The sequence below is a fragment of the Ambystoma mexicanum genome, chromosome 12, assembly GCF_040938575.1.
Source record: "Ambystoma mexicanum isolate Mex_15411 chromosome 12, UKY_AmexF1_1, whole genome shotgun sequence".
Taxonomy (NCBI): Eukaryota; Metazoa; Chordata; class Amphibia; order Caudata; family Ambystomatidae; genus Ambystoma; species Ambystoma mexicanum.
Genome location: NC_090936.1, coordinates 1,005,979,323 through 1,006,003,593, shown reverse-complemented (window position 1 = coordinate 1,006,003,593; position 24,271 = coordinate 1,005,979,323). Strand labels below are relative to the sequence as shown.

The 24,271-nt window shown below is 47.4% G+C and overlaps 1 protein-coding gene across 1 annotated transcript; it reads left to right on the top strand.

The window, feature by feature from the left end:
* Window positions 1-312: 312 nt before the first annotated feature.
* LOC138514703 (enolase-phosphatase E1-like) lies at window positions 313-8,207 on the top strand. The gene is made up of 3 exons (XM_069630111.1): window positions 313-375; window positions 601-3,177; window positions 8,172-8,207. The coding sequence occupies exons 1-3, from the start codon at window positions 313-315 to the stop codon at window positions 8,205-8,207; spliced, it is 2,676 nt and encodes an 891-aa protein (XP_069486212.1).
* The last annotated feature ends 16,064 nt before the right edge of the window (window positions 8,208-24,271 follow it).

The following is a 24,271-nucleotide window of genomic DNA, read 5'->3' as shown; positions in this document are numbered from 1 at the left end:
GAGGACTTCAATGGGCAAGGTGCAGAATTTAGGTAGGACTGTTGTGTAGAAACCAGGGGGTGGCAGGAGCTTGGAGGCAGCACTGTTGGTTTCTTCCATGGAAACCTCAATATAGAGGCATTGATATGCTAACAGCCACAGGCAGATCTAATTAAAGTATTGCCTGCCAGTGCAGTGTTTCCCAGAACGCCGTTCAGTGTCTTATCCTCCAACCTCTGCAGTGATGCCCAGCTGATATGAGCCTCTTCCTTCAGGAGCATGACAACCCTCTTTCACTGCCCTATTGTGCAAAAGGGTATGTGTATGGTAGAAATGAAATATAGAGGGAACACTCTGATGCAGGGGAAATCTACCCAGAGTGGAACAAATGATGAGGTACTGTGTTTCTTCATTAAAGTCATGTTAATTAATTCACAGTCCATTGTTATTAACAGGCTCTGCATGGCATACACCAATGTCAGATAGCAAATAACATAACATTTCATTTAAGTCTGGAGAATTGTTACATATTGACGCCTTCTATCAAAACATGAGGACGGTGTAGTTGACTATCTCTGAAATCCTGTTTTAATCACTGTACATCCTGTTCTTCATTCACAGCCTCCAGTTAAAGACACCGAGGGAACTGAGATTGAGGAACCGGAGAATATTACTCCAGACTCTTCTGATGAAGACCTTGGATCAGCAACCGGGAGCGTTGTGGATAGAGATCCTTCAGAATTTGGATGTGAGGCATGGTATCCACCAGGAGAAGCTGCAGAGGAAGGCACATCTGGCAATAGTTCTGAAGCTGAAAATGAGGAAGAGAAACGACTGCTCGAGGGGATGGAGGTAGAGGGGAATCTGACTCAGGGGTCCTCGTCGGCACACAGAACAGAAGAAGAGGAGTCTGAGAAAGGGAGGAACTCCGGGGATAGCTATGAAGAACACAAACAATTGGCAAATCAAATGGAGGAAGAGGAGGAAATAAATGAGAGCACCCGTGGGAGTGATTGTGACAAACAAACTCCATCGGTACCAGGAACAAAAGAAGATAAGGAGATGACTGTGGCGACCTCTGGAACCAACTGCAATGAACAGACCCCCCCAGTACCAGGAACAGAGGAAGATGTGGATATGGATGAGGAGAACTGTGTGGCCTACTATAAAGATGAGAATTATTCAGCACAGGGACAAAATGACAGGTCTGAGGAACAGAGCGATATCCTAACACAGGGAAAGGAGGCAAACGTTGCAGCCATGCCAAGACAGGAACTTGAGAGGGATACAGAGAAAGAGGACCCACCATCTCGTGGGATAGAGAGGGAGTGGGAGATGACTCAGGACATCTTTAGGCATCACTTTCAAGGTCCAACCTGTTCCCCAGTACCTACAATGGAGGAGGAGGAGGAGGAGAAACCTACAGGGGAGACCATTAGTGATGAATCTGAGGAAGAGAGTCCATCAACAGAGGAAATGTGTGCAGTGGAGGGGGAGGCCGCGAAAGAGACCACTGTTGTGGACTGTAAGAAACAATCTATGTCAAAACAAAAAGAACAGGGGTTAAAGGTGACAGCCAATGGAAATACCAGAGATGGGCATGAAACATGTAGTCCAAAACAACAAAGAGCAGAGAGCGACAAGGAGGATCACAATGGGGAAAACGCTAATGCTCAATTCAAAGACAAAGATCCTTCAGCACTGCAAGTAGATAGCAATGGAAATGGGGATCCCACTAGATCTGGATATGACAAATCAGATCTTCTAACAAAAGAAAGAAGTGTAGAAACGGAGGGAGTGGCTGAGGGGACCCAGAGACATAGGTGTGGGGAACGGGATCTAACGCAAAATGCGGTAGTGGGGAAGGAAAATACCACAGAGGATAGAGACATGGAACATAACCTACCAGCAGAAGGAGTGGGAAATGAGGAAGAGGTGGTTGAAGAGACAGCCAAGCCAAAATGTGAGGAATGGTGTCTACCAGAGCAGGAGGAGGAAGCAAAGGAGAAAGCCCCAGAGGATAATTCACAAAATCAAACAATAGAGATTCAGGAAGAGGTGACCAGGGACAGAGCCGGTCCTTGGCGTGAAGGGCAGGATACCTCAGTGCAGGACGAAGAAGAGGAGGTGAGAGATTATTCAACTGGGGCTCAAGGCAAGGCAAGTGAACTTCTTTTACCGGTGATAATGAAAAATGAGGATACCTCAATTGCTAAAGGGGTTGAACTGGCTTTGTTACAGCAGGGAATGATAACAGCAGAGGAGGTGACTGTGAGGAGCACTGGGACTAATGAACTGAATCCAAGAGTGCATCAAGTTGAGGCGAGTGTGAGTGAAGATCCACTGATGCATGGCTGTGTGGGATCACATCTGAAAATGCAGGATACAGAGCAGAGAAGGGAGGATCCAACTGTGCTTGCTTGTAAAGAATGGGGCCCACAAATCCAGGTAGAGCAGAGTAATGCGATGAAGACTAAGGAGCCTTTCACTGACCTTGAGAAACACAATCCGATGGCCCACGCAACTGAATCAAAAGTGGGTGAGGCTGAGGTGAACACAAAGGCAACATCTAAGGAACTGGATCTACTCATGCAGCGGGAATTAGGGGAGAAAAAGGCAATAGCAGATATCACCAGTGCAAGAGGTCACAGACATGATGTATCATCACCAAAAGCAGAGGACGTGGTTAAGCATATTCAATCTGATAAGATTTGTAAGCAGTTTATAACAGCACAGAGAGATGAAGTGGAGGAGGTGACTGAGAAGATATCAATGAAAGAATGCAGCGAGCAGGGCCAACCAGAAGAAGGAGAAGAGAAGAAAGAGGTTGGGGACCCCATCTGTCCCAGGATTGTGGATTGGGACCCACTATTGCAGGCTACGGTGAAAGACAGGGGGATATCACAGGCTAGATGTATAGAGCAGTGTCCACTATCTCAGGAAACTGAAATAGTGAGAGTGTTGCGTGAGAAGACCACTCCCGCTGAATTTCAGGGCAAGGGTCCACTGGAAGTGGGACCAAAGCTGGTGATGGGTACGACTGAAGAAAATACTCAACCTGGATATAGGGGGCAGCATGAACAAGCACAGAGAGGGATGTCCATGAAAGAAGCGATTGAGGATCAGACGAGGGTTAGATATGAACAGCCGCAGCCAACAACACATCTACCGACTGGAGAAATGCATACCACTGAGCAGGTAAGAACAGTACACACACATTTTTGTATCTGGCTAAGATGACTGCGATGGTCTGGCCGTACCACTTCTTCCTCCTTCTCTCATATCTCTTGCGCTACTGGCCGTGGCGGAGGTATTGGCCTCTTCTTCCATCCCAAATTATGTTTCCTCTAACTCCCCTCCATCTCTTCCTTCTTTCCCTTCCTTCGAATTTCTTTACAAATCCTTTTCCTCTCCTCACCCCATCTCCTTTCTAATCATATATCGACCCCCTGGCCCTCTTTCTTCCTTCTATGACCTCGATCACCTCCTCTCTCTCATCTCTCCCTCTCCCTCTCCTCTAACTGTTCTCAGCGACTTTAATCTTCACCTCCCTTCTCCCCCTCACTCCTCTCCCCTTTTATCCATCCTCGACTCCTACCTCCTTTCCCCTCTTCCTTCCTCTCCTACTCATTCCTCTGGCTCCACTCTTGACCTTATCTTCAACTCTTCTTACCCCTCTTCTACTGTCTCCACACTTCCTATCTATCTCTCCGATCATGCTTTTCTCTCCTCCCTTACTCCCCTTCCCCATCCTTCTTCTCCTAAGCCTTCCCCTTCCATCTTTTCACGATGTGACCTTCGCAACTTTGATCCCTCCCTCTTTCTTGACACTTGCTCTTCTTCTCTCCGCTCCAAGATTTCTCTTCACTATCGGCCAACGATGCACTTTCTACTCTCTCCTCTTCTATCTCCTCCTCTCTAGAACTACTTCACCCCCCTTTCCTTCTTCCGTCCAACCCGGAAACCCTCTCAACCGTGGCTCTCTCCTCAAGTTCTCTCTATGCAGCGTATCCTCCGATGTCTTGAGAGACGCCGGCTCAAATCTCCTTCGCTTTCTAACCAAACCACATATTTCTCTTACCACTCTCTTTATGGCTCTTGCCTCTACTCGGCTAAACGCTCCTACTACTCAAACCTTCTCCAATCCCATGTCTCCCACCCTCGCCACATCTTCCAAACTCTCTCTCGTCTTCTCTCTCCTCCTACCCCTGATCCCTCAACCTCTTCCACCCTTTCTCCCTCCCACTTTGCAAACTTCTTCTCTTCCAAGATCCTTGCCCTTCGGTAAAAAACTTCGGCAAAAAATTAATTGCTCCTCTTACTCCCCCCTTCCCCTTCTCCCTTCTCCTCCTCAACCTGCATGACTGACTTCTCCCCTGTCTCCCCATCTGACATTTCCTTCTTCAACACCTGCCTTTCCTCAGCTACCTTTCCCTCTGCTTTCAAGCATGCCACTATCATTCCGATTCTAAAGAAGCCTTCTGCTGATCCCCTGCTCACCTCTAACTTCTGTCCTATCTCACTTCTCCCATTCCTCTCTAAGCTACTCGAGCGCCTAGCCTACTCGCAACTCTCAACCTTTGTCACTAATCTCTCTCTCCTTCCCCCCCTCTCAATCAGGCGTCCGTCCTAAACGCTCTCCTGAAACGGCCCTCACCTACATCCTTAACTCGCCTCCTCTCTGCTCGACACTCTAAGCAATCCTCTGTCCTTATTCTTCTTGACCTCTCTGCTGCCTTCGGCACTGTCGATCGCCCCCTTCTTCTCAACACTTTCTTCCTTTGGATTCAAACGCTCTGTTCTAAACTGGCTATCCTCTTACCTGTCCTCCCGCTCTTTTACTGTTTCCTGGGGAGGCCGCTCCACTCCTACCCAGCCTCTGGAATACCGAGTACCCCAAGGTTCGGTACTAGGCCCTTTCCTTTTCTCACTCTACACCTCCCTCCTTGCCCCTGTTATCTCCTCATTTGGAATTTCTCACCATTTCTATGCCGACGATACTCAGCTCTTCCTTTCCTTCTCTTCCTTCTCTACCAACCTCCACCTTAAACTCTCTTCCTGTCTTACTGCCATTAAAAACTTTCTCGCTTTCTTTCCTTTAACACTGATAAAACTGAAGTAGTTTTCTTCCCCTCTAACTCTCTTCCCCCTCCCTTTCCACCCGCTTTCATTAATTTTCCTCCTTCTAACCTCCCCATCTCTGACCATGCTCGCAACCTAGGCATTCACTTTGACTCCTCTCTCACTTTTTCCCATCCTATCTCTCTCACCTCTCGTGCCTGTCGCTACCACCTCTTTAATATTCGCAAAGTCCACCCCTCTCTCACTTTCCATGCTACTAAACTTTTAATCTCCTCCCTTATCTTCTCTCGCCTCTTCTACTGCTCCTCCTTACTCTTTGGACTACCTACTTCTCATCTCGCCCCCCTTAAATCTATCTACCATTCTGCCGTCCGTACCCTCTTTCTCCTCTCCTCCCGCGACTCCATCTCTGCTTCCCTTTCCTCCCTTGACTAGCTTCCCTTTCAATCCCAACTTCAATTTCATTTTCTCTGCTTAGTCTTTAAATCTCCCCACGGTCTTGCCCCCCTTATCTCTCCGCCCTCCTCTCTTTCTACACTCCCTCCCGCTCCCTTCGCTCTGCCAACCACTTCCTTGTCACTGTTCCTCCTTCCCCTTGTGCCACATCCCGCTTCCGCTCTTTCCAGCTCCTTGCCCCCCTGCACTGGAACTCCCTACCTCTCTCACTCCGCTCTACTTCTTTCTTTTCCTCCTTCCGTACATCCCTTAAATCTCTCCTCCTCCATTCCCTGCCATGAAACCCCTCCCCCTCCTTTCCTTTTCACCATGATGATCTCCCTCTCCTCCCCCTCCTCCCCATTCTCACCTTTTTCCCCATCAGTTTCCCTCCTCCTCCTCCCCACCCCTCCCTCTCAGTCCTCTGCACTACTCTCCCTCTTCCCTTCAGTTTAATTGCTCTACGTACTGTTTTGTTGGTCTGATTCTCAAGTGTAAATTGCTTCTACTGTTACTGTTATAATGTTAATTGTTATATGTATCCTGTTGTTAAAATGTGCAGCGTTTTGGAGTAAAACGCTATATAAACTAAATAAATACAAATACAAATACCTGCAGATGGAGGTAAGGAACTTACAATTCCCACTGGAATTGGTGGACCAGAAAAACTTCAATCCTCTGGTGATAATGATAAGATGATTGTTACCACTCCTATTTTGCAAACTCTAGTCATGCTGTATGAGGTGGAGTGCAGGAATACACCTCCTGAAAAGGATTAAGCCCAGGAGTACATATTTTGATTTAGGATAGTAGAGCACTAAGTATAATAGCAGAAATATTGAAAAGAAACGCAGGAATGAATACATTATGAAAATTGATTCTGCGTTTTAGAAGCCATGTTAAACAAAATCCAGGGTGTTAGTGTGGAGGTGTACAAAGGTTTAATTGATAACTGATAGGGTTATAAGGTTATCAAGTGCCATATTCGCACGAAACACCTGCATAACAAGCTGAGTTTAGTGATTTTTGTCCAATTTGCAAAATTGTGCTGATCACCTTCTAAAATCCGACAGGTACACTAGCCAGACATGACCAACGTCCAGCTCTGTGCAGAGATGGTTTGCACTGAGGGGTGTGGAGCACATACAACTAGGAAAGAAACCATGCCCACTCAAGGCACAGAACTGTGAGCCGAGGGCGGTATTGAAGTCACTTCACATCGCCATGATCTATGCGCCCCATTTGATATGGTTGATCGTTCCATCTCGATCGACTGTCTCTCTATGGCCAAGACTCGAGGACGCCTTTGGGATTGGTTTTCTTCAATCCACACTAGCGGCTACCAGGCTGCCTCCCTCCATGCCACCTTCACTCACTCTACCAACACGGTGGCCCTTGTCGCTATCTCTTAGCCCTCCCCAACCCTTTGTAGTTTGCAACTTAGGTTTGAAATTTAACTCCAAACTTCCCCTCCTGCCCCAAATAAACCAGGTTGCTTCCTCTTGTTTCCATCACCTTCAGCTCCTGGTACCCTTTCTCCCAACCACAGCCTGTACATCCTCTGGTGCAGTCTCCTTTAGAGTATGATAGCTCTTCTTACTTGGGCCTGCCTAGACGTCGATGCTTCCAGCTGATACTAAATGCCCCAGCCCACCTCATTTCTGCAAAACCCTTCAGTGCGTATATGCGATGGGGTCCTTACTTACTTTTATAGCTTTCACAAGTTATATCCCCAGTTGGCTTAACTGTTCTTTAGAGCTTTTTTCTCAGAATCCTTCACTTTTGCAACACTAGTAAGGGTGGCAGAGCCTTCTCCGACTCCCCCCCCCCTCCCGACCCCACAGGGTGGAATCGCCCCCCCGGCAGCCCCATTCCTTATCTCACCACATCTCTTTCAGAAAACACCTAAAAGCATTTCTTGTTATATAAGTATTGAAATAACTGCCCTCCTCTCACTGATCTCTAGAAGTTGCCAGCAACAAGAAGCCACTTCTGTGGGGTACGTACGAGCACTTTACAAGCTTACCTAACATAAGATGCCATAACATAGCTAACCCCTTGCCTCTATACAAGATTGGGGGAGGTCCAACATCAGTTTCAGTCCTGAGATCTAGATAAGGGTAAGATAGTGAACAGTTGTCAACAATTGTCATTTCCAGAATGTCCGAATATTGACATAGGCAATATAAAGTGTTCATTATTTATTTGTTAACATTATCAAAAATACAATTAGTGTCCATGGGCAATAGTGATAAATCGTACAGTGGAAAATAAACTGAAACAGGATTGGAAAAGTCAAAATAATGTTTATTAGAATAGTCAAACCTAATGGATTTGAAGATAGATATAAATGAATGATTGATGTGATATGATATGATTTAGCATTTATAACGTGCCTATACACAAGTGTTTCAAGGCGCGAAAGGATGTTGTAGAACATCCCAGTTGTCCAGTGCTTCCCAATCGTGATAACACATGTGATTGTTTGAACCATCATATAGTTTTGAATATGCAAGATATTTTTCATACAAGAATATTGTTGCAACTACTAAAATGTCAGTATTCCTTATTTTTGGGTGATGCCCCAAAAAAGGTCACGATCTAGATTTCTTTTTGGAATAAATGGGAACAGTAGCCAAATGCTGTGTTCATGTCTGCTAATGTATTGCCTCTAGCCAAAAACAATGGGGTCCAAACTGCTGGTAATTTGATTGTAAATATTTATAAATAATGATTTCAATATTGAGTGTATCTTGACGATATCACTTAAGCAACAAATTAGTGGCTGTGTCATACTCTGAAAGCAATCGAGATAGTCTCATGATAAAAAGAAGAATTTATTGCAGTGAGAATTGTGTTTCAAGGGTCAAAATTTAAACAAAAAACATAATAATGAATAAGTAAAAACAGTCTTGCAATTATTGAACAAGTCTGAAGTTAGGCAATGAGACAATGAAACAAGAGACAATGGGCCTCATTACACGGTACGCAGTAAAAAATGGCCTTTACCGACATGGCGCTATTAACGTGTCTGCCTTGGCAAGAGGCCGCTAATTGCGTACCATTACGAGTACGCGGACACGAGCATGGCGCCATGCCGGTAATGACCCTACAGCCATGACGCTAAAGACCCCAAAAAAAACCTTAGCGGCACCGACGAAAGTGCTGATAGCACTTCCGACCTCCTGCAACACGCAAATAAGGGTCACCGCTATTTGCGGTCACCGTTAAATAGCGGAACCGGAAATAGCGTCATCGCACAGGAACGGGAAAGAGCATGGCGGCCATCTTTAAAAACACAATCCATTGCCATCCTCTACCCCCAGGACCTGTTTCCACACCAGTGCCATCCCAAAGCCTCAAGGATCCCCTTACAATGCCAAAGGCCATAAAAAAAAACACAGACCGCCAGCGTAAGGAGAAATTTACAAATGAGGAGCTGATAATGCTGACGGAGACCCTTGCAGCAAACTCTGATGTTGTATTTGTCAATGACATGCGGCGGGAGACCCTGATTAAGAAAAAGGCCATCTGGGCAGAGGTCGCCCTGAAAGTCAGTGCGGTGGGCACCACCACCCACACCGTTCGGGAGTGCAGGAACTGGTGGGACGATCTCCGCCTCCGGGTCCGCAGCATACTGTCTGCGAACCGCAAGCTGGCCATGGCCACAGGAGGTGGCGCTGATTCTCCCATGAAACTCAAGGAGTGGGAGGAGACATGCGCCAGCACGATTGGCGTAGAATACATCGAGGGAGTCGGGGACATGGAGCATGGTGCGGCCACAACATCAGATGGAGGTGAGTGTAAACATGAAAAAATGCACTGAATGGTGAGGCACCCCCAAAATGTGAGTCCAGATTCACCTCATGGATGCGGCCACAAACATACATGCACACAACCCTGCCCATGTGAGTGTCACACCCCAACACACACACATGCACGCATCACCACAGACAAGTGCCACACAGACCCATGCATGGATGACCCACTCACAGCCCCATGACCTGAATGCCCACTAATGAAGTCCCAAAGCACAGAACAGCATGATGAACTGAATCTGCATGAAGCACGATGAACCATCACCAATGCCATCCCCCTCTTTGTCCCCCACAGGCTCCCAGACCGACAGCGAAGAACCTGCCACAGCGATTCAGGCTCCCCCTGCCAAGAAAAAACCCAGGGCACAGGAGACAGGGGACACCCCCACCACATCAAGGGGCACAGGGAGGAGTGAGCACCTGCAGAGGTGCAAACATCGCAAGAGTGCCACTGCACCAATACCTCAATCTACGGCAGCAACAATAACCACACCCACTGCTGTGATCCCCCCAATACAGGTTACAACCACGGAGGGCCCACCCTCCACTGCCACCAGTTCAACTGGTGAGGCAGCAGCCACAGCGCCGCTGTCTGACGTGGAGGACCCCACTGAGTTCACCATGCAAATGCACACCCCATGCCCCCAGGAAGCCTAGTGGAAGAGGCTGCCCGTCTCAGGGGGGAGGTCACGGAGACTGCTAGGCACTCGAGGGAGGCGATGGAAGCCTGTACCAACAGGCTGTGTGAGGAGATGGGCCAACTGAGGCAGGTCCTCACGCGCATAGAGGACGCGATGGACCGCCAGTACCCACCACCACAGGGACAAACAGCCACCTCATCCTCTGCAAGTTCAAGGCAGACAAGCCCCCGCCGCCGCTCCATGCGCACCACGAGGCGCACACTCTCCCATCCTCCTAATGTTGGTGGTGGGAATGGGAATTAGGGACAGAAGGGTCTAGCTGGCACATGTGCAGCAGGACACCAACATTGTGCAAGCCACACATGGGGTTGTTGGGGGTGGGGGGAAAGGGTGTTTCGGGAGTGTTGTGGTGTGTGGGGGGAAAGGGTGTTTCGGGAGTGTTGTGGGGGTGGAGGGAAAGGGTGTTTCAGGAATGTTGTGGGGGGTGGGGTGGGGAGAAGGGTGGTGGCATAGTTGGGGACATGCACTTTTTCATCTCATTATACCTTTAATACACTGGTGACTAGTTAAAACACAGGCTTGGACTTTTTCATTGTGTATGTGCACTTTATTGGGGACAGGGCCCATTGTGTGCTACACCACAAACACCAGTGCACTAATACCTATATCCATCCTACAGAGTTGAACCATGTGTCTCAGAATATTTGGTTAATCAGATGCTGTCGCACATCGCGTCCCTCCTGGGCATCGCTTCTTGCATGACCAGCATCCCCGTCCCCTCCGTCCTCATCACCATCCTCATCAGGTGGTTGCATTTCAACGTCAGGGGGCATTGGCACATTCCGTCTGATACACATATTGTGCAGCATGACACATGCCATGGTGATCTTGGCCACCTTCTCATGGCCGTACAGGAGAGCCCCACCTGACCTGCTTAGGCACCGGAACCGTGTCTTCACAAGGCCAAATGTCTGCTCAATCACGACGCGGGTACGGGTATGTGCACGATTGTAGTCCTCTTCGTGCCTGTTCTGTGGGTTCCGTACAGGGGTAAGGAGCCACCTCTTCAGGGGATAGCCAGCATCACCTATATGGGTGGAAGAATGGGGACGTGTTACTGTTCACCTCAACTGCGGCTTGTACATATCACACCAATCGATTTTGCATTGTGATTGACATCCACGATTCACAGCATGCATGCAGACGATCTGTGTAACTGCAATGTGCAAAGGGGAGCTTGTCCCTGCAAGAGAACATGCCCCATGCATGCCTCTGACAGTCATTAACAGGTCGTAAGTGAGGCCAGGATTTAGGTGTCCCTGGGCCCAAGCAAATTTGGTACCACACTGCTAGTGTACTGCCATTCTGACATTGATGTTGCCATGCTGTGAAGCATCACTTCAGTGGTGGTATAGGTGTGTGGTTCAGTGCAATGGCTAGGGGTGATCCCTTTGCATGCATTCAAGGGCACATTGCTGTATTGATGTTGTGCTGCGCTAATTCTGTATTACTATATTGACGCCATGTTGCTGATTGGTGTAATATGTGGTGTGGCATGATGTGCAATGTGCATGTGGATGGATGTGTCATATTTGGCAACTTGGATTGTTCTCAATGTTGTGCAGCTTCAAATTGCATGTGGGTTCTTTTCCAGTACATTGTGGCCTTCCCTGATGGACATTGGCGTACATCTGTATGTCCATTTGTCCTACGGACAACAGTCAACACCCAGTGGAGTATGTATCTCTCCCCCGCAAACACACCCAGTTGGAGTATGTATCTCTCCCCCCCAAACACACCCAGTTGGAGTATGTATCACTCAACCACCAAACAAACCCAGTTGGAGTATGTATCTCCCCCCCAATCACACTGCTATGTGCTTGCCCTGTTACTCACCAAGTAGCCACGAACGTTGTCCGCCTTGTCGCTCCATGTAGCGTGGTATCGTTGAGTACCTCAGGACCATTGAATCATGGGTTGATCCGGGATATCGGGCACAACAATGTGTGATTATCTTGTTTGCGTCACATACCATTTGGACATTGATAGAGTGGAATTGCTTTCTATTTCGGTAGACTACATCATTGTGATGTGGGACCACCAATTCCACATGGGTACAGTCGATGGCCCCGATGCAACTTGGGATGCCTGCCAGTGAATAGAAGCCAACTTTGGTGTTTGCGATCTCCTGGGCAGTCCATGGCAGGGATATGGGTTCACGTGCGTGCTTCAGGAGGGCATCGAGCACCTGGTTCAGCGTGCGTGAGAATACTGGTTGTGAGATGCCATGCATCTCCCCTACTATATGCTGGTAGGTGCCTGTGGCCAGGAAGTGGAGCACAGTCACCACCTTCAGTAGAGGGGGGATGGCAGTTCTGATGTCTATGAGGCTCACAATGTCGTCATGTATCATGTCCACGATGCTGGTGATGGTATCCCAGTCCAGACGGTACAGGGTGTGTATCTGCTCAGGGGTTAGGTTAAATGGACTGGCTCGGATCCTGGGGATTGATGGCTGCCTCTGTGGTATTACTAGGTGCCCTGGTGGTGCTTGCTGCGCCTGTATTGCCCTCCTCCTCCTCCTCCTTCTCCTCCTCCTCCTCCTGCGTCTCCTCTGTGCTGCCTGTTGTTGTTGGTGCTGCACTGCAATCATGTCCTCCAGCCCATGTAATGCTGCTAGTATTGGAGCCATCTTGGTGTGGGAAGGGGTGTGTGAAGGGGTGTGGTGTGCTCCTTTTGTGCTGCCACAGTCTCCATTGCCTCCACCTGTGCTGATTGTGTCTACCTATGGCAGGTGGGAACACTGCTCAGTTCTCTTAACGGGTGGTTCGCGATGGCGGTATTTACGCCATGCCGGTATGGGATTATGGGGGCTGGTCCATGCCGCTATTAGCACGTCCGCATGGCTTATTATTGGGTGCTAATAGTGCCATGCCGCTGTTTAGGGGATGAGGGGTCGCGCGCCTTCGGACTAGCCGCTATTAGAGGCACCGTTCTTAGCGGTGCCGCTAATGGTGGTTGGCCGGGTCATGATCGGCAAGGGAATTTAACGATACCGGTAATCCCTTACCGGTATCGTTATTCCCTTACCGCTATCCGTGTAATGAGGCCCAATGAGTCTAAACAGTCATTTGCTAGTGGCAGTAAAGTGAAAAACAGAAAAAACAGTGTCTGCATCTGCCGTGGATGCAGTAAATAACCAACATATATTGTGAAGAAATACCTACTCAAGGTATTAACTTATACTCAGCCAACACTCTGATTACTAAATTGTTAATTTTATACAAAAAAATATAAAGTGAAAAAGGCTGTCAAATTTTAAATTTAAATTACGCAGGTCTGCCTATGTGTAAGTGTCATTTCATAAGCATTTTTCAAACCTTAATGAACAAATTGAATAGACATCTGCGACACGTTTCGGCAAATAAGCCACCTGTCTGGCAATTAACTCCAAAAGTTGCCTTCCTCAGGGCGAAAAAAACACAACAACTGGACCCTGTGGGGAAGCAGACATAAGAAATAATGAAATAATGAAAGATCTTTAGTTTGAAAAAAATATAGTTCTGTATTAAGTTCTGTCAAGATTGCTTAAAGAGTAAGTTTAGGCCATAGGGCATACTGCCAAATAATGTGACTGTAACTTAGTTTGAGCAGCCAGACGAAGTGCTTACCGATGACTGGGGCAGAACGTCTGGGAGAAAGGCCAGGGATTACCTCACCAGTGCAGCATCATCACAAAGTGGTGCAACGAGGAAACAACCTCTGAAAAAAGTAAAAAAGTAATTGAAACCCATTTCAGAATGTAGCTTTGAACCCGTTTATTCTAAAAGAACTGTAAAAATATGGTGCTACTTGTTAAAGTTGCCATCTGGCCAAATAAGGGGCGAATAAATACCCGAAAATACCTGGATGTCTAGCTGTGCTTTTCCCAGAAAAGATAGGTCCATGCAATGCAGGATTGGACGAAAAAAATGTTGTCATTTTTTCACTGGTGAGAGTGCTGTGGGATGAGTCTTGAGACTCTTGATTTCATAATGTCAATCCGAATTGGCAAACCTATGAGTAAAATAAATTGAAATCATGCATGTGTAATTGGCGGCTAGCAAGTCGATTTATTGAATAAATGGACCAAAAAAACAATGTTGTCTAATAATTGAAAATGTATGTCCGCCTACCTTGATTCATATAGAAATGTCCAAAATGTTGTGGATGAATGCTCTCTAATCAGTTTTAGACGGGTGCAGGAGATAAGGGGAGACAGCGGGCGGCTAGCCTCATGTCTCCGAAAATGCTTTTACAACAATGTCTGAAAAAAGACGACAAACAAGCGTGAGCAAAAAACGCAGGATGCCTAATGAGTTAAATAAAATTCAGTGCCTCTGAGTGGGTCCTTCTTACTGTTTTCGCAAATGAATGTTGAAAGGGGCTGCTATGATTGATTCAAATTCTTCCATCAATCCCTTTTTCATTTTTATCTGCAAGATAGGCCAGTGTTTGAAGATGAATTTCCTGATAAATGAAGCATGCATTTTTAAAAATGATACATGTGTGTGGCAAGGCCCCCAAACCCTTAAATGGACAGCATTACCATTTAGACAGGTTGACATGCGCTCTTCGCTGCATTAATTCTGAATGATGTTCGTCTTGACCGAACACCTTTCATGCTTTGACCTGCCCAGGACACGCCTCTGGCCAAACTAGGTCACATCCCATTCATATCGTGTCCAAAATAAACTAGATCCCTACCACTGCCATTATGGGGTAGGTGGGTCTAACCCACTCCATCCTTGCTTATTTAGATGTGTTACGTCCCCTTGTGAAGACACCATGTTGGTGTTCCAATCGTGTTCAAGGGATCTTGTTTGGTAGAGAGCCAGCACGCCACCATTGAGTGTGCCCCACTGGTGATCTGTTCAATGAACAGCCATGGTGCGGGGTACAGCCAGGTAATGCTGTCAGGTATTTACGCAGATTAAGATCGCTCAAGCTGTCTCCCCAGAGATTGCCCTCAGTCCACAGGTCATTGGGTATGCTTTGAGAACACCTTCTGGGCACATGCCCCTTTCTCTATGGAAAGGAGCATTATCATGTTTTTGCTTCGAGGCTGTGTGTAGAAAAGGCTCCTTGAGTCAAGGACCCGCTCTCTCAGCAATATCAAAAAGGCAAGACAGCCAATCACAAGACACTATGAATCTCCATCCACTTGTGATGCCAGAAGGAGCTTCAATTTTGTTTTTGTTTTTTTATTGTGTATATAGTTATAAAACTTTAACACAAATAATTTACACAAACTTTACACAGATATAACAAGTAATACATAAAAAAGGGAAGAAAAATTAGAAAATTCATTCATTAACATAATCAAAATCCAATTCTATGACAAGACTGGAGGCGAGCATTATGCTTCATCTTCATTTATTTCTACTCTTCAGCAGTTCAACAAACATATATAATAAAACCATGAAAAGTGTTCTAAAACTAGCAAACTTTTCTCTTATCCAAAACTACAAAATCCATGAGCCTCTGTAGTCCATGCTCACTCCACCAGTCACAACCCACTTCCTGTGCTTGGACTCCTCCTCTTCTTTTACTGCTCTTCAAGCAGATAAGTACTTTTTCTCTCCTCTCCTAATGCCTGTAGCAAATTGGCTGACTGGAGAGGGGAAATTTGGGTTAAAGATAGGATATATATGTGCTGAGAGTGTGAGCATTTGCAGGGGGAACGCGAGAGAAATTGTGTTTGCACTTGCTTGGAAGTTTTAATGCTAATGTCACACCACGCGCGCGCGTACTAGGTTTGGCGTTTTTCCCTTTGCAGACGCATTCGCCGCGTGGGTCACTGCGGGACCCCAGGAAAAGTTCCCTTGATTTATAGCGTCGGCTGTGAGGCTGACGGCCCCGTGCCGTATACCCGGCACGTCAGGGGTTCGGTCAGCCTCACAAGCGACACGAGTCGGTTCACGCATAGAAGATTGTAGCGCCACCCACGGGTGGCCGGAGCTAGCGCGCGAAGCGCACGGCGTATCGCCCCAACAGCATAGCCCCCTCCCGCGGGTGGGCGGAGCTAGCGCGCGAAGCGCGGAGCGTCTCGCTCCAACAGCATAGCCCCCACCCGCGGGGGGGCGGAGCTTACACGCGCGAAGTCGCCTAGCATCATTTCAAAGCGGCGATCGCTAATCACCATCGCCAGCGCTCGTAGATGCAGAGCATTAACTCCAACTAGTTTGAAGTGGAACATAGCGATCGAACGATTGCGCGCAGCAGGATCAGCTGAAGCACTAACTCCGGCACTTCAGCAGACCTTCAGTTGCAAGATCTGTGAGCCCCTACACTGCCGAGAAGCAGTAGATGGTCGATTTGAGTGCGGGGACCTCCGCAGATGCCGGAAGGCTAAACAAGGATAAAGGTGCAGCCACTGAAAGTAAAAAAGTAAAAAAGTGAAAAAAAAAAAAGACATTTAACATCATAAGAGAGCAGTGGGCGTGCTAAGAGACCTGTTCCAGGTATTTTAGGCACACAGCACAGAGGAAAATGTCAGACTTTGAGTGGAGTGAGGAGGAGCAGTCGCAGGACCTCGCTGCCAGCTTCAAGCAAGTGCTGGGTAGCTCTCTTATGGATGCAGTGGCAGAAGGGGTGAAACCCCTACAAGAGAGGCTGGAGACGTTGGAAGCTATACTCTCACAGCCAAAGACCAGCACCAAAGTGGATAAGCGCACGCCCACAGAACCCTTGAAAGAGGGGCATAAGGGGAGTAAGCTAGCCCTCAAGAGGAAAGCCTCTGACGACCCCTGGGGCTCATTAGAAGAGGCGATAGAAAAGGCCTCGGAGGTGCCTGACGCTTTCGCAAAGCTTAAAGAAGCGTACCTACAAAGGCAGGCGGTGCCGAACCTCACGACCCCCGCTCCAGGGGAGGACAATATTGGAGAAGACCTTGGCTCGGAGGAAGAGCTGGTAGAAGAGCAAGACTCTTTAGGGGAAGAAGAAGCCGAGGAGGAAGACTGGGTTAGACCCAGTGGGGGCAAGAGAGCGAGGAAAGAGAAACACCTCATAGAAAATCAGGATGATATGTTCGACCCAGACAGCATACGTAATCCGAGGTCCACCGAGTGGCAACCATCCCCCCGAGTAACTCAGTATATGGCAGCAAGGTTACGCAAGCCACTAGACAAGGAGGTGAGACAGCGCCTACGGGCAGAGTGCCCGCGCCCAGATCTGCCAGGAAAGGTGGCGGAAGCACCTGAGCTCGACCCAAAAATGCTGACCTTCGTGGCCAAGATGAGCAAAGACCCCCGGAAGGGGATTGATAGATCCTGGAAATCCTGTCAGGAGAAGTTATTAGATTTAGCAGGTCCTCTCGCAAAAATTATGGACCTCGCAGAGAGGGCGAAGGACACGGGAGAAGAGGTTGACCCGGAAGCCCTCGCAGGGTGGGCTCAGAGAGCTGTCTGCCTGCTTGGAAACGCGAATTGTGCCATCGCGTCAGAGAGAAGGAAGGGCCTATTGCTCAAGATAGATTCAAAGTTGAGCGATTTGTCGTCATATGAAGCAGGGGAAGGTGCACAAGGCCTCCTGTTCGGAGAAACCTTTGGGAAGGAGATGGGCCGGTTCGTAGGCACATTGGCGTCGCTAGAGAAGGCCCAAGCATCTATTCGCAACCAAGGAGGGAGAAGACCTCAGAACACCAGGGCACAATACTGGGAGAACAAGAGCCAAGACACCTTTTTCCCGTCCAGGGAGATTCCCAAGAGGCCGAAGGTCCAGAGGATCGGGACGAGGTCAAGGATTTACGCCAGGTGAGAGCGATTATGTATCCTCCAGTAGGGGGAGGACACGCACATATTTAGAGAATTGGCGCAAGCTTTCAAGCGATTCCTGGATACTGCAGACCGTCAGCGGTCTGCAGCTAGATTTCATAGATTTCATAGAGACCCCAGTTCAGCGATACGAGCCGCAGGGTCAGAAATTAGCGCAAGCAGATCAAGCATGGCTAGACAGCGAAATAGCACAGCTAGTCACCAAGCAGGCGATAGAGAAATGCGAGACATCCCCGAAGTTTGTGAGCAATATGTTCCTAGTGCACAGGAAGGAGAAGGTACGCCCGGTGATAAATCTCAAAGAGCTGAACAGCTGGATCGTATATCGGCACTTCAAGATGGAGGGCGTCCATCAGCTCAGAGACTCCCTAAGAGAAGGAGATTGGTTGACGAGTCTAGATCTAAAGGACGCTTACCTCACAGTACCTGTTCTCGAGGAGTACAGACCATTGCTAGCTTTTCGCTGGCGAAGCCGATTCTGGCAATTCAAGTCAATGCCATTCGGTCTTGCTTCGGCACCCTGGGCATTCACAAAGCTGATGAAGCCGGTAGCGGCAGCAATCAGGGAGAAAGGCATCAGGCTTATTATTTACCTGGACGACCTCTTGCTCCTGGCAGAAGATCGGGAGGTATTAGTATACCAAACGAGATGGGTGCAGGACCTTCTGACCTCACTAGGATTTCTAGTGAACACAGAAAAATCAGATACCACACCGGCGCAAAGGTTAGACTTCCTGGGATTTATCCTAGACACCAAGAAGGCGACCTTGGAACTTCCAGCTCGGAAGATGAGAGACATCAAGGGAGAGATCAGAGTATGCTTAGAGAAGCAGCAAGTATCTCTCAGGACATTAGCGAGAATAGTTGGGCTTCTAGCAGCCTCTATCCAGGCCATTTTCCCGGGGCCACTTCACTACCGAGCACTGCAGAGATTGAAAATAAAACATCTGCAACTAGGTCTGAAGTACCATCAACAAGTGCCTTTGGATCAGGACTCGATTACAGAACTAGAATGGTGGTTAAAGAATATGGACGCTTGGAATGGGCGACCCATATTCGGAGACAAGCCGGATTTGATAATAGAATCGGATGCCAGTCGGAAAGGCTGGGGAGCCAGATGTGGGTCTTTACAGACCGGAGGCAAGTGGAGCGAAGAGGAGCTTCGTCTACACATAAACTGCCTAGAGCTCCTAGCAGGATCATTCGCGATCAAAGCCTTTACGAAAGAGAGAGTGAAATCTTGTGTCCTACTGAAGATGGACAACATATCAGCAGTGCGCTTCATCAACCATTTAGGTGGTACGAGATCCAAGATGCTCGCAGAGCTAGCGAAGGACCTGTGGCACTTCTGCCTACGATCAGGGATGTCTGTGACAGCGGAGTAGCTGCCAGGGACACTTCACGTAGTAGCAGATTGGAACTCTCGGTACCTTACGGATTCCAGCGATTGGAGGCTGGATCCAGCAGTGTTTCAGAGACTGAACACGAGATGGGGACCATTGCAAGTAGACCTGTTTGCTTCCCGGCTCAATGCGCAGAGGAGCGGCTATTTCAGCTGGAGGCTGGATCCGGGAGCGCTAGGAACAGATGCGTTTCTGCAAGAGTGGATAGGAGGTCCGCATTACGCTTTTCCCCCCTTCATGATGTTGAGCAGAGTATTAGCGAAATGCCGGAGGGAGAAAGCAGAGCTGGTATTAGTAGCGCCATTATGGAAGTCTCAGGTGTGGTTCCCCACCCTAATGGAACTGGTGTCGGACATTCCCAGAGTCCTCCCCGACGAGGAGCGACTACTCACGGACCCAGCTGGGTCGTGTCATCCTCTGAGAGTGAGAGGGACACTCCCGCTAGTCGCGTGCAGGATATCCGGAAACGGTGGGCCTTGCCAGGAATTTCGGCGCAGGCTGCTCAGCTTATCGCTGAATCCTGGGCTCCATCCACTAGGAGGAGCTATGACGCAGCATGGGCAAAATGGACAAGCTGGTGCAAGGACAGAAGTGTTCATCCCGTTTCTGCATCTGTAGTGGAGATTCTGAAATTTCTAGCCAACCTATTACAGAGCGGGAGAGCTTTCCGTACTATAGGAGTGTACAGATCGGCGATTTCTGCGGGTCAGATGCCAATAGAGGGCGTCCCGGCAGGAGAACATCCGGCGGTGGTGAGGCTCATCAGAGGAGCAAGATTTAAAGCGCCACCGGAGCCCAGGTATAGCACAACATGGGACGTGGCTGCAGTACTGCACTTATTAGCGAGTTGGCCGACCAATAAGTACCTCTCGCTTAAGCAATTATCCGGAAAGCTAGCTATGTTGCTATGCTTAATCTCCTGCAAGAGGGTATCGGACGTGAGAGCACTAGATGTTCACATACGATCCTTCGGTCCGGAGGGAGTTACATTCTCCATAGTCAGAAGGACCAAGACAGGGACTTCTACGGTACATTATCCGTATTTCCCGAGTAATTCGAAATGGTGCGTAGCACGATGCATTAAGGAGTACGAGAATAGAACTGCGGAGTATAGAGCAGCAAGTACTACTCAGTTATTAATAGCGCGCAGGAAGCCCTATCACGCTGTTGCATCAGCTACCATCGCAAGATGGGTCAAGGAGGTTATGCACGCAGCAGGTCTGAATGTGAGCACGTATGGAGCTCATTCGGTGAGGGGGGCAATGGCCTCGTCCGCCGTGAGAGCAGGAGTGCCCTTGAGTGAGATAATGCTGGCAGCAGACTGGTCAAGCGATAGGACTTTTAAAGAGTTTTACTTTAAGCCAGCAGAGAGTTTAGCAAGTACGGTGTTGGGTAAGCTTTGAACAAGCATAATGCTTGCCTCCAGTCTTGTCATAGAATGAAGATTACCCCTGCTATCTGCGCAGGGAGTATTAATTCTATTAAAGACTAGGAGGCGAGCATTAAATTCCCACCCGAATCTGGTACTGTGTATACGATGTCAATGCTTTATTATGTATCAGTACGAGACGTTCGCACCACCCTAAAGTATTCTATTGTTGTTCTTTTCATAGGCGAGGATCAGAAGAATAACTGAAGGTGATGACAGAGCAGAGAATCTCAGGAGGCCGGAGAGTTTTTTCGGCAATTAAGTTAAAAGTTCAAGAGAGTCTTCGCACCGTTGACGAGGATCAGTTAGAGACTTTCAGAGCGAGTAAAAGCAGAGGAGGAGTCCAAGCACAGGAAGTGGGTTGTGACTGGTGGAGTGAGCATGGACTACAGAGGCTCATGGATTTTGTAGTTTTGGATAAGAGAAAAGTTTGCTAGTTTTAGAACACTTTTCATGGTTTTATTATATATGTTTGTTGAACTGCTGAAGAGTAGAAATAAATGAAGATGAAGCATGATGCTCGCCTCCTAGTCTTTAATAGAATTAATACTCCCTGCGCAGATAGCAGGGGTAATCTTCATTGATAAGATAAGAAAGTAAAAATTAGAGTCACACCAATATCAATTAAAAATGTCATATAAGGTATAGTAAAACAATAAGTAAGTTCATCTAAATTCAGCAGCAGCAAATATATGACACTTTGAGCAGGGATTTCTTCGCACTTCCACTTTTCCAGATATGCTTACCAATATGACAAAAGACGAAGAAATAATAAGTAGGTGAAATTATCAGCCCTACCAAAAAGAGTGTTCAATCTGTACGTGACACATTTTTATCATAAAGCATACAAGGCCTTACGTTAAAGGATAAGAGGCCTGACGTTAGGACCAAGGTTTTGGATTAAATGAAGGGCCCTCCCTTTCTTCAATGGCAAAGGGAAGGAGTGAAAGCAGAGAGTCTGGATCATGACACTGCAATAGTCCCCATTCTCCAAAAGGCCCTTTTTGGAGTATAACAGTAGTAAGGCACCTGTAAATGAACAACACATTCCTTCATATAGTAACATAACATGGTACCCAGACATTTCTTCGAAAAATAATGGTCGACAGGACATTTGGTCGAAACCATTTGGTCGAAAACCAAATGGTCGAATTTTTTTTATTTTTTATTTTCACTTTTTTTTGGGGGGGTCCCTCCCCAACCCCCTTTTTTTCTAAAAAAAACCCTTTTTTCACTACACTAAAACCTAAAAAATATATATATAAATAAAAAAATTAATTCGACCATTTGGTTTTCGACCAAATTCCGTCAACCAAATGTCTTTCGACGAAATGCCTTTCGACGAAATGTCCGGACACCACATAACATAACATATACAATGGCCCAAAAGCCTGTATCATGTAGGTCCTGTGTGTCATTGTGTGGTATCTAAACAATCCGAAGACTGAGAAGTCAACAGTTCATGAGAGGGTTGTGTCTAGCACCTTCAACAAGCCCCTGGCCTGATGGGGAGTCATGCCCTAACAGACCCAGACATTCAACCGAATTTTACAATGTTCTATACCTCTAAATATATAGTCTGTAAACTGCTACAACCCACTTGAAAGTGACAATGTTATGTATCCTTGTTCGAATATGGTAAGGGCTGCTACCTATCATACGGATCCCCGAAAGAGGCTTTTGGGGAAAGTGTTCACTATATTTCTTGACACTTGCATACAACTATAACCTACACAATAGTGCAGGCAGAACCCAGTGCATCCACAAGACTGCTTAATAGTTCCTTGTGTATGACATGTTACCCATTGTTGGTGACTACATAGATCGCTGGGGCATGCCATAGGGTTTATACACACCTCACACTGCCAGGTTCACAAACTTTAAGAAGGTTATGTAAATAATAGTGTTATTTCTCAAGGACTTTACTGATCACCCCCATTCATTAGGATAGTCCTGAAGAATGCCCAATGGAGTTGAATGGCATTACCATATCCGACAGTATCGGGAGGAACCCATCATCATAGAACATTTAGCAAACATGCATTATCCAGGACCTGAACTGTAGCTGTCTCTGTGCTGCGTCTTGGAGAGAATCTATGTGATTGCCGTCGGAAAAATGCCTAGAAATGTATGGAGATGTGGCGCCGCACCACATGCTGCCATTAAGAAAAGGTTAGTCAGAATCCTGGCCTCAACGATGGGATGGCCAAATGAACAGGGGTCTGAGCCCATCTTCCCATGCACGCTGCGGATACCCACAAGCAGACCACACCCACAACCAGACCACATTCTGCCAGGACACATACATGCAGGTGATCCTAAACTGTAGTCAGAGATCATTCTACCAACAACACACCGCTGATCAGAATGCAAGATAGCATTGCTTTCTTTTGTACAATAATCTTGGAAATTCATGCCTTTGTTTTCTATTCCAGGTTTGTCTGCTAGGTGCTGAAGAGACAGTTCTGATCAGAGAGTCAGACATTTCAGAAAAGAAACTGGAACTAGACTCTAGTAATACAACTGTGGATCAAGAAAACAGTAAAGCTAAGGGCGAGGAACATGATCGACTGGGAGAAGAAGAGAAGGGTGATCCTCTGGAGATACCTCGACCTGGAGGTGAAGAAACAGAGCAATCAGCAGCAGGAGAGAAGGTAGAATATGTGAAGTCATTGAAAACTGGCAACCAGGAGGAAGAAGCATCATGCCACCAAGGGAAGCGAGCATCGATGGAAATAATGGGCAACCGTTCTGGACCAAATTACGTACAACTAGAAAGAGGGAAACAGGAAATGATCAAGAGCATGAGTGCTGGGTATGAAGACAGAGGATTGCCAGTGAAAGGAGTAAGTGCAGTAAGTGATGACATCATGGGAGCGGGATGTGACAAAAGAGACTCATCAGCGCAAAGGACACAGGACGAAAGCGTGACAACCCTGAGGGCTATCTCAGTAGAACAAGAAACACCAAAAAAGTGGGTAAGGAAGAAATCTCTAGGAGCTATGTTGCCTGACTCTGAAAAGTTGGAACCTTCATTGGGAGGGGAGGAAGACACAGGTGTTAATCTAGAGAACATGGTATCCAAATGTGAGAACTGGGAACAAACAATTCTGAGGATTAATACAGAGGAAGCAGAAACAGTGCAACCGACTAGCAGTGAATGTCTGCAGATAGGTTCATCATCAGAGGCAGAGAATCATTATAAACTGGTCACAAAGGGTGGATGTAGGAAACAGGATCCAGCTGCAAAGACATTACAAGAGGTACAGGTGAAGACTGAGGAGACCATAATGGCTAGATGTGAAGGTTGGGATCAGCCAACACAAAGCACAGTGGAAATCAGAGAGGTAAGTGATCTCACTGTTCAATGGTTCACACAAGAAATGTGATCAGACGTGAAAGAAACTGAAATGACCTCTATTACTGAATTTGACAAAGATATGTGATTCACCATTCAAAAGAGTAGAAGGGATCTGGCAGTCTGTGTGGGCTTGATGTGATGGGTAGAGATGGGGAGGGGGCAGAGTCCACCATCACAGTAATAGAGATCAAAGTTGTTGGGAGTTATTTAGCTTTTCCTTGTAGCCTGAAGGAGTCTGGTTAGCTAGTTGCCAGGAGCGAACTGGTGCCATAAAAATAGGCCTATGCAAGATTAACTCCATGGTCCTCA

Bases quoted from the DNA above. Each gene is read 5' to 3' on its own strand.
- LOC138514703 (XM_069630111.1), top strand. From the start codon at position 313: ATGAAATATAGAGGGAACACTCTGATGCAGGGGAAATCTACCCAGAGT. The intron at 376-600 runs GTACTGTGTTTC...CTTCATTCACAG, and splicing joins AGAGTGGAACAAATGATGAG to CCTCCAGTTAAAGACACCGA. The intron at 3,178-8,171 runs GTAAGAACAGTA...TATTGCCTCTAG, and splicing joins AAATGCATACCACTGAGCAG to CCAAAAACAATGGGGTCCAA.